Raw genomic sequence first — 17,174 nt, 5'->3', positions numbered from 1 at the left:
CAAGATTGTCTCAGCCACCACGGCGTGATCAGGATCGCATGCGACCGGTCGGTTGTCATCTTGGACACCACCCTGATGATGAGAGGGAACGGAGGGAAGGCGTAGAGGAGCTCTCCCGTCCAGAGGAAAGCGAACGCGTCTCCAAGGGATCCGTCCATTCGCTTCCTGGAGCAGAACTGGGGACAGTGGCTGTTCCACCTGGTCGCGAAGAGGTCGATCCGGGGATTTCCCCAACTGTCGAAGAGGTCGCTGACCGTCTCGGGATGGAGCCTCCATTCGTGGCACACCGACGGAGATCTGCTGAGGCGATCTGCCAACTCGTTGTCTTCCCCAGGAAGATGCATCGCCTGGAGGAGGATCTGCCTCTGGATGCACCAATCCCAGATGCGGAGAGTGAGGTCGAGCAGAGTTCTGGACCTGGTGCCTTCCTGTTTGTTGATGTAGTACATCACGGTGGTGTTGTCCGTCCTCAGGAGGACCACCTTGCCTGCAACAGCGGATTCGAATGCCCTCAGTGCCTTCTCTACCGCCAGCATCTCCAAAGCGTTGATGTGGAGGAGCTTGTCCTGGGCCGACCACTTGTCCTTGATGACCAGGTCGAGCAGGTGAGCGCCCCAACCATCCAGGGAAGCATCTGTTGTCAGAGTTAGATGGGGCTGAGGCTGAAGGAAGGGCATCCCGATGCACACGTTGCGGCAGTCCAACCACCATCTGAGAGAAGCCGCCACAGGTCTCGGTACCGTGAGCCACTTGGACGGGGGGTCCTCCACCGGGGAGAAGACCGAGAGGAACCAGGACTGTAGAGGTCGGAGGCGAAGCCGTGACCAAGGTGTGACAGACGTCGTCGATGCCATGTGTCCCAGGGCGACCTGAACGTCCCTGGCCCTCACCCTCCTGTGGGAGATGAAAGGTCTGAGTGATGCCGCCAGGGCCTGGAAACGGTCTGGAGGGAGAAAGGCGAAGCATCTTTCGGAGTTGAGGATGGCCCCGATGAATTTGACCTGCCTGGTCGGTGTGAAGTGGGACTTCTCTCGGTTGACGACCAGTCCCAGGGAATCTAGGAGGTGCAAGGCGAACGAGACTGCTTCCCACAGTTCCTGTTGGGACTCGGCGGCGAACAGCCAGTCGTCCAGGTATGGAAAGACCATGAAGCCCTTCTGATGGAGGTAAGCCACCACCGGTGCCATGCACTTCGTGAAAACTCTGGGCGCCGTGGCCAAACCAAAGGGGAGCACGTTGTAGTGGTAAGAAACGGGACCGACGGCGAATGCGAGGAATCTCCGGTGGGACTCCCGAATCCCGATGTGGAAATAAGCGTCCTTCAGGTCGATCGTTGCAAACCAGAGACCCTGATGAAGCAAGGGAAGAATGGAAGCTAGGGTTACCATTCGGAAACACCGGTATTCAAGACACAAATTCAGATCCCTCAAGTCCAGGATGGGTCTGATGCCTCCATCCGACTTCGGTACCGTAAAGTACCTGGAGAAAAAAGCCCTGGCAAACAGGCCGGGCGGTAAAGGGGAGATTGCCCCCTTGCTAAGCAAAGTGCGCACTTCGTCGAGAAGGGTGTCCGAGGGGGGGGGTGGACATGAAGACTCCGGTCTTGGGGAGCTCTTGGAACTCGAGGGCATATCCCCTACGGACGATGTTGAGCACCCACGAGTCTGTTGTGATGGAGGCCCAGGTGGTAGCAAATGGCCTGAGTATGTCCAGGAAAAATGGGGGAGAGGGGACGAAGCGCGCTAGACCCCATCAGTCTCTCTTCTTACCCTGGTCACCATCCTGCTGGCGGGGCTTTCGGTGCCGGGTAGGAAAATTCCGTCGGCCAGGGGAGGAGGATGACTGGGACGCGTGCCTGGATCGTTGAGAGCCCTGCTGGTGGAATTGGCAGTCCTGGCCAAATGGTCTGTAGGACTGGCCTTGGGATTGCCATGGGCGCTGTCTCTTGCGAAACGGGGCTGACACCGAGGATGACATGCCATGTTTCCTCGCGGCTGCCTTCATCTTAAACTTGCGATTGAGGCGGTCGTCAGTGTCGGTGTTGAAGAGCCCCGACTCATCGAGAGGCATCTCTTCGATAGCCGACTTGACTCCAGGAGTGAGATCTGTGCCCCTCAGCCAGGCGTATCGACGGAGCGCCATTGACGCCGACATCGCCCTACCCACACAGTCAGTGATGTTGCGGCACGCGGTGATGAGCCATCCACCTATGGAATGGGCCTTGTCTCTGACCTCAACCAGCTTCCTCTGGACATCATCCGGGACGTCGGGAATCAGGGGGGAGATAGTCTCCATCAAGGACTGCACATAGGCCCCCATGCATGCAGTGTAGTTGGTGGCTTTGACAGCTAGGCAAGAAGCTGAATAGGCCTTCTTTGCCAGCCCATCGATCTTGCGAGCCTCCCGGTCTACTGGAGAGGTGGCCTGTTTGTGGGTGGAGGCGAGCTGTGAGCCCTCTACGATGGCCGAGTTCTGTCTTGGATGAGTTGACAGCCATGGACAGGACGCCGGAGAGACTCGGTAGAGGGTTTCCACCTTCCGCGAAGTGCTGACCAAGGCCGCAGGGTTGTCCCAAGACCGCTTGATGATGGTCTCCAGGGACGGAAGGAGAGGGATGCAGGGTGGGGTTGGAACCCGACCATGGACCCTTTGTTCCACCGGATCCCGGGCCGCCTCCTCAGGGTAAGCCAGCTCAATGTCCAGAGCCCTGGACATTTTGATGATGTGCTCGCTGAAGGATCGGCGGTCGTCAGTAGGCGATGCTGGCTCAGGGTGGTGCATGACCTGTGGAGAGTCCTGCGGTGACAGGTTGTCGTCAGAGGCCGAGTCAGGTGAAGCTGGCGACGGTACCGGTACAAGATCCGACTCGGTATCGGAGTGGATCACCAGGTGCTCCAGTTCGGGACGGTCCCGGCCGGGCCCGTGGGAGCGTGGTCCAAGCTCAAGCCTTGATGAAGAAGGCTTAGCTGCTGAGGTGGAGGGCTTGGAGGTAACCGTTGAGGCCTTGTCCTTTGGGGCCCGGTGACGGCGACCTTCATCAAACTTGCGAAGTGCCGTTTCTCGCGGGACCGCCATGTAATAACGGTCTACCTCCGAATCATAGAAGACATCAAGGTCATCACGGCCGACATCTTCGGACGGCACAACCTCCGGACATGGTACCGAGATCGGAGAGCGGACAACAATCGGAGAACGCTGAGGCGGAGCGAGGTCATCATCGTCTGAACCCACGAACTGGGCGGTGGTCAGCCCGGAGAGCGTCGGAGCTAGACGTGGGACATCATCTCGCGCGGAAGAGTCCTGTGGCAACGGAGTGGGAGTCTGGAGGGCCGGAGCTGGTACCGAACGCTGTGGAGTAAGGGGTTCAGCATCCTTATGGTGACTGAGTCCGTCGGAGGACTTGGAGGACTCCTTACGTGGCTTCTTCTTGGGTGGCTTGGAAGAAGCGGAGTCAGAATGTTTGACCTTTTTGACGGGCCTGGGCGACTCCGGGGGAAAGAAAGGGTTCTCCTGGAGTTCTCTCATCCGAGAAGAACCGGCTGATGACACAGAAGCCGTCGGGGCAGAGGTTGACGGACTGGAGACTGCAGCCGTCGGAGTGGTGAGGTCTCCTCCCTTAGCCTTCTTGGAGTGCTTGGGCTTACGGGACGGAGCCGAGGTTGACCGGTCGGTCCCGACCTTGGAGGCGGAGCCAGCAGCCGACGCTGGAGCCTTCGAACCCTTGGTCCCCGACAGTGTGCAGGGGCTCTTTGAGGGTTTGGTGGTGGTACTGGACCTATCTGGGCCGCTGACCACAGAAGACGACTTGGTGGTGGCACTGGGCTTGTGAGAGCCGCGGTCCACTTTGGCGGGGGTTGTTAGCGCCGGAGGGGCCGAAGCGGCGCTTGTAGGACTCTCGCGCGGGGCCGGGACAGGAGCGGCAGCCGGGAGGGAAGGAGCTGAAGCCGGGCGGGAAGTCTCTCCATGGACCTTACCCTGGGCGATCGCCGAAGTCAGGCGGGATTCACGGTTCTTATGCGCCTGCGACGTCATAGATTTGCAGAGCGAACAGGATTTCATGTCATGGTCGCTGCCAAGACAGAGAAGACACGAAGAGTGAGGGTCTTGGACCGGGAGTTTGCCTCCGCAGACATCACACTTCTTAAAAGGAGGCGACATCGTGACGGGGTGATGGAGAGAAGACGAAGTCGAAGTCAAGAGCAGTCCGAGGTCAAAGTACAGTGGGGGCAGTGGTCAAAGAGAGTGGTCAAGGACGGTCCGAAGTCAAATAGCCAGTGATCCAATAACAGAAGCAAGAGCGAAGTTCCCTAAAGCAGCAAGCGCGGCGGAAAAAAGGAACTGGGGAAAGAGCGGGAAGGCAGGGGCCTTATAACGGGTGGGCGGAGTTACCGCCAAAAAGTTTCTATATGTTGCAAAGTAAACTTTGCCCAGTGATTCCAGAAGTTTCTGAACAGCACTGCGCAGGTGCAGTGAAACCCATTTGTATGATTCGCAGAGACCACGAAGAAGAAACATAAAAACACCTGAATTTGGTTATATTTCTTTGTTATGAAACCACATGTGACAGCTCTATCACCCATGTGATTGGCTGCCTAGATTAGTATACATCTCCCAATCTTGTGGGAGAGTTCTATTAATATTTAGTGTATTAATGTGTTCACCTTGAACCTACTTATATATTCCATTGAGTGGTCCTGTATGTCCCATTGAATAGTCCACTATTATAGAAAATATTATCCCTTATTCATATTCATTTTTTCAGCACTGTTCATTATTTGAAAAAAAAAATACCATGTTTCTCCATAGTAATTTTCTAAAACGAAATAGTCATAACTGTCTCAAATCATTTATGGGGAATGTGCTCCATTTCCAAGCACAACTTCTTTCCTAGCTTTATTTGTTCAGAGATAACCTGTGAGTTGCCTACCTGTGAGTTTGAGAATGTGGCTTTCGCAAGGTTATCCAGTGGGCTTCCATGGCTGAGCGGGGATTCAAATACTAATCTCTGGTCAGTCCAATGCTCAAACCATAGTGGCCTTATGTATTATTTGCACCCTCTCCTAATTTTTCTGTACTGCCTTGGCTATGTAGACACCCCATCCATCTGGAAACTTGGAATTCAGATTAAACTCAAGGGAAAATATCCATTATTTTCAACATATGTACTGTATATTCATTTCTTCAGCAAACCTTTTCCAGTTAATCATTATAGTTTAGAGCTGTGATTCCCAAACTTTGGACCTCCAGATATTTTGGTCTTTAGAATTCCTGATACGGTGAAGCTGGCTGGAGCCCTGTTTAAATATTTGAAAGGATGTCATATTGAAGAGGGAGCAAGCTTGTTCTCTGCTGCTCCAGAGAACAGGACCCGGAACAATGGATGCAAGCTACAGGAAAAGAGATTCCACCTCAACATTAGGAGGAACTTCCTGACAGTAAGGGCTGTTCGACAGTGGAATGCACTCCCTCGGAGGGTGATAGAGTCTCCTTCCTTGGAGGTCTTTAAACAGAGGCTGGATGGCCATCTGTCAGGGATGCTTTGAATTGGATTTCCTGCATGGCAGGGGGTTGGACTGGATGGCCCTAGTGGTCTCTTCCAACTCTATGATTCTATGATTCTATGATTCTATGATTCTAGGAACCACTGTTTTAGAGGAATCCTTCCTTTCAGTCAGGTTGGAATATTACTATCCTGAAAAATTCTGTCACTTGTAAAGCAGTGTGCAATGTATATGCAGCCTGTTGTGATTAGAGAGCTCAACTAGGATATAGGAAATCCAGAGTCAGGTCCCCACTGAGCCATGGAACCCACCAGGTCCCCATTGACCAGGCACTGAACTTCATCCTAGGGCTCTTGTAATTATAGAATGAGGAAGAAGAGAACCATCTACACCACCTTGAGCTCAATGGAGGAAAGGCACATTATTAAATGTAACAAACAAAACAAACTAGCCTCTCCAAGGATCTCTTCACTTTTCTTTGGCACAGTATTTCTATACTCTACTACACTGTACAGACTGTAAAATCCTTTCTTGTAAAGAACAAGTAGACAATACTTTATTCTTAATATTTATAATCTGTAAATGAATACCTTGCAAGTAAATATTTTTAAAGGTAGAGGGCCCATGAGTTTGATAGCCCATTCTAAATAAGAACTGTCAAACTTCATAATGATACCTATTAAGTTATAGGTGCAGGTAGGACAATGCTTTGCCAAAAGACAAGACACAAATTCAAGTTTTGGAACCAGATTGTTGCATTCACAAAATTAGGTGGTTGCATCATTTATTTTCTTTCTACATCCATCATGAACTCTTTTGTTTTCTCAGATGATCCTATGCTCCAAGAGTTAAGAAAAGCACTAACTCGCCAACAATCATGGGCTTTTAGAAGTTTTTCTAATAAACAGAAGACAGACATCCAGATTTTTTAAAATTTCATTTGTCCTCTGGTACTGTTCATGAGTCTGCAGGACTTGAGTAGAGAAGCGGAGGACTGGGAGTCTTGGAGACATCTCATTCACAGGGTTGCCAGGAGCCAACATAAGGGCAGTTAACAACAAACAACTGTTCAAACCATGTAAACATATAGCTACCACTCATGCCTGTTTAATTCTTAAAGTTGCAAGACCAAAAAATATAACAGAAGACTCCTGTCAAACATTGCTCTCATGCTGTCAAATGCAAATTGCTTTCTATTGTGATTTTTTTAGTTACATTTGTTTACATTTTTAAAATTAAAGACACACTGCCCAGCATTTCTGCAGTGACCAGACAATTTTTTAACATTTCATGTACTATCTGATCTAATTCTGATGAGAGCACTTTGCTTATATGGTTCAACAGATCACTGACAAAGCCATCTATCTGCCTAACTTTGAAAAATATGGTGGGTCCTGAGAGTAGGTCAGAAGCACATTTTTTAAACTGTCCTAGACCTATTGGCATAGCTAGACTGCTTCTTGTGACAAGTCTTCTGAGACAAGCACAAGTTAGAAGTCAGTTATATCTTTCAAATGGTGAAAAATGACTGACGATTTGAATCCAATCCAATATCATCCTATACAAGCTCTGGCACTTCCACTGCTTGATCAGACGCATGAACCAATCTCTGGAAGGATGTCTTGTTACATCATGGAGGATTTGTCCAGGGGCCTCTTGACAAGGAGAGCAGCAAACACCTCAGTAAATTCCATAGGTAAGTTCATCACTGTCCCTGTATCTGTCCAAATACCTCAGAGGCTGAAGATGTGGAAATTTCTTCTGTCTAGGGTGATATTTGGGTGGCCGTACAAATTCGAACACTGGTTCTTTCATATCTGTAAGAGGCAGACAGAATGTTATCTCAAAATCTGAAAACACGGAAAGCAGTTATCTTAAGCATCCTCCAGTTCAGGCATCACTTTTTTCTAACACAAAATGTAACGAATTGTCCTTTAACCGGATAGCGTTTTCCTGTCTTTAGTTTATACTTACCTCTTGCTTTTTTTTCCTTTGCAATCACCATTCTTAATAAATTCTACGGAATTCCAACAGTACCTCCAGTTGTCAACAAACTGATGTTGGTCCATAGCTACTTTTTGCTAGTTTCCATCTGTTCTGGACTTGTAAGCTAGACAGCACTAGAAAATCTGATCGAAATGAGTCTGATCTGCTATCTTTCAATGGCTGATCACAACATACAGCCAAGTGATATCCAACCTGCCAACAACACATAACATGGCCGGAACACAATACCAATACAGGCTTGCTCCAACAAGATAGTTAGTAAAAAGTCAATGAACGCTGCATAAAGTTCGCCTGTATATGAGGCTGTAGATTTCTCAATCAGATGTTTCAAGATGAGTCGCTGATCCAACGTTGAACGACCAGGTAAAAAGCCTGCTTGTTCCTCTCTAGCAGGATGTTACCTTGCTCTAATCAGTCCTGTAACTTAAAGTACAAGTGTCTGTCGTATAATTTATTAACTATACTCAGTAGAATAATCGGCCTGTAATTCACTGGGTCTGAGTGATCATCTTTCTTATAGATGGAGATCACTATAGCTGCTGCCCTATCAATGGGAAAGACAGCTGTTCGATCAATCCATGTAAACAGATGTGCTAATATTGGTGCCCACCATTTTAAATTCCTCTTTAACAGCTCTGGAGGGATATTGTCGCATCCTGCAGCCTTACCTGGCTTTAATAGAGCAATAAGTTTCAGAATCTCTGATTCTGTAACAGGTGACCATTCTGGTATATTACTGATGACATTCAAATTATCACAATTACTAAATTGTTGTTTTGTATAAATCCTACTAAAGAATGATTCTCATATTGTCACTGATATGTAACAGTCTGCCCTTAAGTTAGATTTTTTTGTGTTACCCATTACTATTTTCCAAAATGCGGAAGAGTCATGGGATTTACAGGCACAGGTTAACAAATACCACTTTTCTGAGATAATAAAAACCAACACACACTTAGACAAAACCCCAGACTTTTGAACTGATCTGATTGGAGTTGAATATCTGAAATACACAAGCAGTTCCAGATTCTGTAAAATCTCAATTTTTAAATTTGGAATACCCATCAAAAAAGACACATGCTTAATACAATTAATCTGTTCAAGTATTTTTATTTCTAACCACAGAGTTTTGATGCAGAATTTTAATAGATGGTCTAATACTTACTGAGTAGGTAATGGAAGACCTGTGTAACAGAACCATCCCAGTGACACTGGAAAAATGACAACCCTGCTGGTGTCATGTTACTTTGATGTTTCTTATAGAAATCAAATGTCTTGAAGGTTCTCATCTTGAGGCTGTGACTGCAGAGAGGAGAGGGAAAATAGAGTCAATAGATCCCTTCTGTTGTCCTCTTTTGCTATTGTGATCACACTGTTCAAACCAGCTTCAGGTTTATTCTGTAAGTAAAAGAGATCTGCAAAATTACACATCTGCACCGACAGGGAAAGCACGTGAATGTGAATTTTAAATGATGAATTTTAGATGTGGATTGTTTTAATATAAGCACATCTTATTTGTTCTTTTAAATTGATGTGTGTTTTAACCAATGTGCTTTATCTGATGCTGTTGTTTGTTAACTATTATTGTCCCTCACATCAATCCATGGGGAGAGGCAGGTAATAAATATCATTAATATAGAATATTACCTCTCAGCATGTTATTTAGCATTAAAATTCCAAGATTTCAAAAAGTACCACCCAATCCAGAAAAGTTTCAACATTTAAAATTGATTTTGAGACCCTTTTTTGGCTTTTTGTTGAGTTGTGCTATGCTCCAATGTTTTTCCTATACCATTAATTAATCTATTGTCTAAAATGCAGGGAATACCAATTGTTCACAATATCTCCTTAACAAACCAGTCACTGGCTGCTTTTCTCAAAACAGATGGAAGCAGAAAGTGATCACACTTTAATTATACCAAGTGAAGACTTACCATGGTTTTGGTCGTACATCTTCAGTGAAATCAACTGTCTGCAGCTGCTTGAAAAGGAGGAAGACATACCGATGGTATCCAGTTCCTTTGGCAGGGAATGCAGGGAAGTAATGGCATATCTCTTCACCAGCCTCTACATTGTTACCGGGAATGTTTGTCCTATATGTATAAAATAAGATTCAAAAGCATCTTTGTCTCCAATTACATATATGAACAAGCACAGAATAAGTCTTATGGTCAGTGAAATTCCCCATGCTCAAAAGTGGCTTGCTACATGAACAAATAGCATTAAATCAGTTAATTTGAAACTACAGTACCATATATACTTGACTATAAATCGACCTCATGTATAAGTTGAGGGCAGGTTTTGGGGCCAAAATCATGAATTTTGACATGACCCATGGATAAGTTGAGGGTAAAACTTAAGGGCATGTAACAAAGGATATGAAGGGTGAAGCAAAGGGAAATGATGCCAAAGAACTTACAAAATTCCAGCAGGCGTAACTGTTCTCACACTAAAGTCTGGTTGGATGAGAGAGCAGAGCGGGGTAAGAGCTTCCAGGACAGATTATATTCTCGCAATTCACCAGGGGATGGTTCCATTTTTAAATAAGAGTTAAAGTACAGGTCTGACATTGACCCGTGGATAAGTCAACTCAGGTTTTTGGAGTCAATTTTTGACTGAAAATTTTAGACTTATACATGAGTATATACAGTATGTTTTATGGAAGCCTAGGGTCCCACAATGAAAAGAGCAATTGATTCATGATGGATAAATGTCCCTTAAAAAAAAGCTGTTTTCACTTCACCTCCTTTATTTTGCAAGCTCATAGCTGGCAAAAGCAAGAGCAGCAAAACAACATCCAGCATTACTGCCCCTTTTGGGAGGCTTGGACCACATGCGGTCACACACTAACATTTGTTACACAGACCATTCAAAGTTGCTCAATAGTAGGGTGGTAGCTGAATAGTGAAATTTATCCAAAGGTCTAAAACTTATGGTAATGGAAAAACAGTAGTAAGCAATACTCACACCAACCAGTGCACATACTCCATATTGGTATCACGCAAGTGCCCATCTGTGGATATAACACATACAGAAACTCAGTTAATAGCCACTTATTTCTGTATAATTACATACTGTGGCTTTCTTGTACACTTTCTGGTGTAAAATTTACTATTCTTTGGCTGTACCATGCTTTAAAAAAGAGAAGGGACAAATGTGGCTTCTGGTCAGTGTTTATGGCCTCAGACTCCCTTCAACCAGTCACTCCAGGCCTATTGAAAGCTCTCAACTTTTAAAAACATTTAGACAAAAGTAACCCACAAACAAAACCCCTTCAAAATACCTTAATTCCAGTTAGTCTTGGGGGTTATTTTGAAACTGCATTGCTGGCAAAACTGGGCTTGCTAGAAGCATTTTCCAGTTGAAACAGCTTTTAGGGGGATTTTTTTTAAGTGAAGTCTGTTGGGCTGGAGGGCTTGCACAATTCTCACCCATTTTAAGCAAAAGTAGCTGCTTGCAGAAGGCTGTGCCAAAATTTTATAGTTCTGCACAACAAAAGCAGGAATGATTAATTCCAAGTTAAACAAGACCTGCTAAATATGTAGCTTCCCAGAAAGATTGACTTCACATTAACTACTCAATAGAACTGAAATTTTTGTTTGCCAAGAGAAAATTCAGTTTCTCTATAGCCTTTCAGAACAAAGCTTGTTGTTGTTACTAAAGAGCTTGTACAGTGCGGCCGCGTCATATGCGGGTGTGACATACATGGCTTTCAGCATATGCTGAAAGCCGCACTGGAAGAAGTGTTGGCGCACCCCAGAAGGAGTAATGGTGTGCGCGCAGACCCATTGTTTTTAATGAAGCTCGAGCATATGTGGAATTCCCCTTATGTGGTGTGTGTCCGGAACGGATCCCATGCATAAGGGAAAGGCCTGCTGTACTTAAAATTGTATCTTGGGGAAGGAGGAAGACATTTTTTTTTAATTCTATGACTTGCTCTTTGGCAAGACAACATACTAAGGAAGCATGCTCAGAAGAGTTTGCGCTCACCTAGATTAGTAAGCAACAGGGTCCACAGGGTTCCTTCCGCAGCTTCAAATGAGACTTTGGGAGGATTATAAGCCTGAATAGGAAAATAAGACAGTGACTGCAAGGAAGACTTCAGTCTACAGTTCTCAGCCTTACTAGTTTACATTTCTTTTGGTTACTATTCTGACAAGTACTTCCATTTCAAACTTGCAACAGACTATTCACATTATTTCTCCTAGTAGCTTAACATTAGTCTATCATACAATAAAGTGGTGAAGGAAGGGCTTTTACAGTCAGCTTTCCATATCCACAGATTTTTCATCTATGGATTCAAGCATTCACGGTTTGAAAATATTTTAAAAATATATACATTCCAAAAAGCAAGCCTGATTTTTCCATTTTATCTTACTTAATGGGACTTGTATATTCATGGGTTTTGGTATTCATGGGTGGTCCTGGACCAAATGCTGCTTTTCATGGTGGTGGTGATATGCAATTGCATGAGCCGAGCATGACGATGTAGGATTCCAACTATAGAGTGTGTATCACAACTAAAATTTTGAAGTATTCTTAGGTACTATTGGATTAGGCAAAAATAGGGGTGCTTCCTCAGTGAGAAATAATCCAGTTTGACACCACTTTAACTGCCATGGCTCAGTGTAAAGGAATTCAGGGAAATGTAGTTTATTGTAGCACCAGAGCTCTCTGATAGAGAAGGCTAAATCTCACTGAAGTACAATTCCTAGACTTCCATAGCATCAAGCCATGGTAGTTAAAGTGGTGTCAAACTGGATTATTTCTACAGCGTGAATGCAACATGTGAAATACTCAAGATTCTCCTCCCTCCCTCAAAACAACTATTAAAGTGGCCACAGCTTTTACACTACCCAACATACCTCGGTGGGTGTAACTATATTCCCATGATAAACAGGCATAACATAATCCTCATCTTGGTCATATTCCACTTTTAGAAGAACTCGGGGAACAAATGTGGCATCATCAAACAAATCCCGATACAGTCCATAGTGTTCTGCTATTTGCTGTCTGTGATATGGGCCACTGGTTTTCTCCCATTCAGCTTTGACATCATCTAGTGGAATCAACACTGCAAGCAGAAACAGAAGACTAAGGAAAACTTGGCAAAGATCTAGTGAATACAAAAGAAACAGATGTGGCTGGAGGCATAACAAACATACATTTCCCAAGGCGGGATGCTCTTTCCAGTTCAGCATTATTAAGGTTCTGTGCCCTTATTGCTTTTCTCTCTTTACGTTTGTTTCTCCATGATTGTAGATGATAAGGTAGACCAATATTTATCTTTGCCTCTTCATCTAGGGTTAAAAAAAGAGAGGAGGTTGGGAGAAAGAGAGAGAAAAACAAACAAAATAAACATCAGAATGTGTTTTCTACCTATAGTTATGCTACGGAACGAATAAAAAATGGCTGAGAAGCTGGATATGCCGTATACTAGCACTCAGGAATGCATACCATTCAGAGTAGTAAACTTAGCTCTGATCCAGATCCTCTGATCTGGATTGAATCAAAGTATTTGCACCTGTATGCTTCTATGAATTCTGCTTTAAAATAACAAATACATTGCAGAGGCCTAGTACAAGGCTGTAAGCTTCTAGTCATTTTGTTTGTTTGTTTTTTGACAAGCAAGGGTAGTTCTGTTTCACTTTTGTATGTTTAACTTCCTCCACCCCCTTGCAACCCTTCATCTGAGTAAAGGTTATTAATAAAAACCACTTATGGCCTGATCCTATAGATTTTTATAAGAGATAGCTTCCACTGCATTTCATAAGTCTTGTTCCTGACTAAGTACACAGAATTGAACTTTCTACACAGAAAAGAAAGCATTGGCATACAGGGAATGGGGAAAATAAAACAGGAGTAGGTCTTTGTGTCTGGGTATTGGCTGAGTACCTTGCTTTGGAGTGATGTGCTTCTTGTAGGTTGACCACCAATGAGGCTTCTTACTTTCCTTTTCTGCTTCCTTGAAATAACGAGTGAAGATGCGGTACTTTTCTAGTGCTTCCAAATTACTCACATCAATATGTTCATTCGGCATTGGTCCCAGGGGCACCCCCAGTTTGTGGAGAACAACTGAAGACAAAATTATTTTATAAATGTACATATCTTACTATCAGCACAGCTGGACATCTACCATTTAAGTGAAATTATCCCAAGAGCAATGGAAAAAAAGAGAGAGAGAGAGAGAGAGACTGACTGACAACATAAAGCTGATGCCAAAATAGTGGTGTCACATGTTTTAGACAGTTCTATCAATACAAGCCATGAGAGATTTGTATGTTAGCAGCTTCTGGTTTGCAGTGCATAACAAGAACAACGATGAGGTATCATTGATCTTTTTAGTACCATTTGTTGTTATGTGCCTTCAAGTCATTTCCGACTTACGGCAACCTATCGCAGGGTTTTCTTGGCATGATTTGTTCAGAGATTTGCCATTGCCTTCTTCTGAGGCTGAGAGAGTGTGACTTGTCCAAGGTCACCCAGTGGGTTTCATGGTCCACCTGGGAACTGAACCCTGGTTTCCAGAGTCACAGCCCAACACTCAAACTGCTGCTGTTACATATTTACAAAGGTACAAAAGTCTTTTCCAATACCAGTTTGCTTGTGTTTTTTTAAGTGAGTAAATAATCTGCCTCTAAATTCAAATGTTTTAAAGGTATGCATCCTCTGAGCCTGTGAAGTAAAATTCACCACAGATTGGTATAACAGAAGCCGAGCTAAAAGTACTTAAGCCCCAAAGCAGTAATGAAAAGAATAATTCCACTTTTGTTATTGAGATCTGTCAAGAAACAGCAGTTTCAGAATTGCACTGAGGAAACCATACCCACTGAAAATGTGTATATCTACCCCCTTTTTTAAAAAAGCAAGGCATCCAAGTGCTGCCTCTACAGTCACAGTAGGCAAGCATCACTACTCCTTTTACAAACTAGTTCACACGGCAGCAGTGACAAAACTAGCTAGTGAAGATTATGGTTTTAATCATCATAGTAACAGACCTCTTACAGATGAATGTGACACAACCCAGAGGAAACAGCATAATTGAAAAGCAAAGCAAAAAGAGGTCATCCCAAACAGAAGCAAGGGAGGAAAGCTTGTGTCTAGAAAGGCTTATGGTAGGATTCCTAAAGCCCCGAGACTTTTAAGTTTCAGGTAATGTGATTTCTGTGATTTTGTCATGGACAAAATGCTGTAACACCCAGCTTGCACAGTGTGCTCCTGAACCGTATGGTTTGTTTGTTTTAAAGGCACTGGATGTATTTGCACTCCAGAATTAATGCAGTTTGACACCGCTTTAACTGTCATGGCTCCATCCTATGGAATCCTGGGATTTGTAGTTTGTTGTAGCACCAGAGTTTTCTGACCATTTTTAATATGTAAAATCAGTTGCCTTGTAAATATCTTATAAAGGAAAAAGAAGTTTGTAAATACCAAGCTTGTGGCGGCCAACGATCTCACAAAACAACAAATCCCAGAACTCTGTAGCATGGAGCCATGGCAGTTGAAGCGGCATCAAGGCGCATTATTTCTGCAGTGTAGATGCAGACACAGTTTTTATTTTGGTCTGATTTGGTTCTCATTCAGTTCCTGTGGGGAATACAATTTTATTTATTTCATTTCATTGACGTATCGCGCCTTTCTCCCAGAAAGGGTCCCAAGGTGGCTCATCACAAGATTCAAATAATAATAATAGTAATAATAATAATAACATTACAATAAAAATGTAAAAACAATTAAAATAACCCAGTTAAAAACTAGATGTTACTGGGGGGAAAAACCCCTAGGATGTTAGTATACTGTATTTATAATTCACTAAGTAGTGGCACAGCTTTGGAGTGTAAATGTGTATTGAAAAGCCACTCGTCATCCTCAAGCGGGGCTTCAATGAGTGCAAAAATATAAAGCATATAAACAATATAAATATAAATAGAATAAATATAATATACAATATATAATATAGATAATAATAATAATAATAATTATTTATTTATTTATTTATTTATTTACATCCTGCCTCTCCCGTTTGGGGGATGGAGGTGGGTAACAACAAAGTTTGTACAGCACACAACATATAATACAAGACACAACATATGAAATATAAGATAAACATAAATAAAATATATAACAAATACAAATAAAATATAATATAAATATAATATAAAATATATATTAACTATAGATAAAATATAATAAAATGTAGATAAAACATAAATAAACTCGTAGATTGAAAGGAGTGAAAGGAACGTTCGCCTTCCAGGGGCAGCCGAGGAGAACAAAAGCCAGGCTCCCCGTCTCTCTTCCCTGAAGCGAGGGAGAAGCCTCCGCTCACCGCTAGTACTGAAGCCTCGCCCCATCCGCATCCTATGGAGCAACGCGCTCAGGACGGGCGCCGCCATTTTGCCGCTTCCTGCCTCGGTCGGAAGGCCCCGCCCCCATTCAAGGCCCCGGTCCGGAGACAGCTTGGCGCCACCTTGATGACGTCATGCAGCGAGGGTTGTCTTCCGTAATGCCTGCCTAACAGTATTAAAACAATAGAAAAACCCTATTAATCACCGTTTTAAAGACTTCTGGAGCACATTGCCAGCATGTGTGTGTGTGTGTGTACATAATGTCAATATGTTTAATATTATGTTAATATGTTTATTATATATAGAGAGAGTGTTATGGCAACATATATGTTTTGTTATGTTAATATGTTTATTATAGATACACACAGAGAGAAAGAGTGTGTTATGGAAAAATATATAATTTCTAATATATAATACCATAGGTTTAATGTTATGTTAATATGTTTATATGAGTGAGAGAGACTAATGGCAATATATATATATATATACATATATATGTTATGTTAATATTTTATGACAGATACAGAGAGAGTGTGTTGTGACATACTTTGTTAAGCTAATATGTTTAATGTTATTTTAATATGTTTATTATATATACAGAGAGAGAGTGTGTTATGACAATATATATTTTTGTTATCTTAATGTGTTTATCATAGATATACAGAGAGAAAGAGAGAGAGATGGAGATTGTTATGGCAGAAATATATATTTTATGTTATGTTAATATGTTTATTATAGATACAAAGAGAGAGAGGGGGGAGTTATTGTTACATTGTGTTACTATATTTATTAGGTTGCTCCAAGCAATCAGTCCCAGTCTGCAAAGGGACCCTCTCATACAACACGCTACAATAGTCAATCCTAGATGTTACAAATCTTTGATTTTGGGGGTTAATCGGTTTCCATGTTAGCCACAGCTGGCACCCCAACCTGTCAAAAGATCTGCCATCCTATAAAGACTATTGGAGTGGCCAAGTTGGAGCTAGAATATCTTTTGCCTGCAACTGGTATTATCATTACCATTTTGCAGGTGTGTGTGGAAAGGAAGTCTGAGAAATAGGACAGTAATAGGGGAAAGGGTTGACACAGAGAACTGATTACAATACAGTACCTTATAATATGGGCCAGTGTTGTTGTTATTCCTACACTATAGGCTGCCAATGAGAGTGGATTAAAACAACTTCGTATTGTAGTCTAATGTTACCTCAGTTTTGCTGGTGGCAGGAGTGGAAATAATAATAATAATAATAATAATAATAATAAATTTCCCCCCTCTCCTCAAGGCTCGAGGCAGGGTATAACATGTTAAAATACAAAG

The 17,174-nt window shown here is 43.5% G+C and overlaps 1 protein-coding gene across 2 annotated transcripts; it reads right to left on the bottom strand.

Annotated features, from left to right (window-relative positions):
- Window positions 1-6,268: 6,268 nt before the first annotated feature.
- Window positions 6,269-15,962, bottom strand: MRPL38 (mitochondrial ribosomal protein L38). Of its 2 annotated transcripts, XM_089535831.1 has the most exons (10): window positions 15,838-15,854; window positions 14,940-15,095; window positions 13,404-13,583; window positions 12,674-12,808; window positions 12,374-12,582; window positions 11,499-11,571; window positions 10,476-10,521; window positions 9,443-9,601; window positions 8,674-8,810; window positions 6,269-7,318 (listed from the first exon to the last, which is right to left on the bottom strand). In XM_089535831.1, exons 2-10 carry the CDS (start codon window positions 15,019-15,021, stop codon window positions 7,182-7,184), a joined length of 1,158 nt encoding a protein of 385 aa, XP_089391957.1. In that variant the 5' UTR covers window positions 15,022-15,095; window positions 15,838-15,854; the 3' UTR covers window positions 6,269-7,181. The 2 variants fall into 2 exon arrangements, with proteins under 2 accessions (XP_089391957.1, XP_089391966.1); XM_089535840.1 differs by lacking the exon at window positions 14,940-15,095 and having other exon boundaries at window positions 15,838-15,962.
- Window positions 15,963-17,174: the final 1,212 nt, after the last annotated feature.

The sequence above is a fragment of the Sceloporus occidentalis genome, unplaced genomic scaffold, assembly GCF_023333645.1.
Source record: "Sceloporus occidentalis isolate IW3139 unplaced genomic scaffold, rSceOcc1.0.p SCAF_1, whole genome shotgun sequence".
NCBI classification, from domain to species: Eukaryota; Metazoa; Chordata; class Lepidosauria; order Squamata; family Phrynosomatidae; genus Sceloporus; species Sceloporus occidentalis.
The sequence above is the reverse complement of the archived record's forward strand: the minus strand, read 5'-3'. Positions and strand labels throughout refer to the sequence as shown.

Coding starts and splice junctions, on each gene's coding strand:
- MRPL38 (XM_089535831.1), bottom strand. CDS start 15,021: ATGCCGCTTCAACTGCCATGGCTCCATGCTACAGAGTTCTGGGATTTG. Junction 12,809..13,403: donor GCACATCACTCCAAAGCAAG/GTACTCAGCCAA, acceptor TTTTAACCCTAG/ATGAAGAGGCAAAGATAAAT. Junction 10,522..11,498: donor CCTGTTGCTTACTAATCTAG/GTGAGCGCAAAC, acceptor TTATATCCACAG/ATGGGCACTTGCGTGATACC.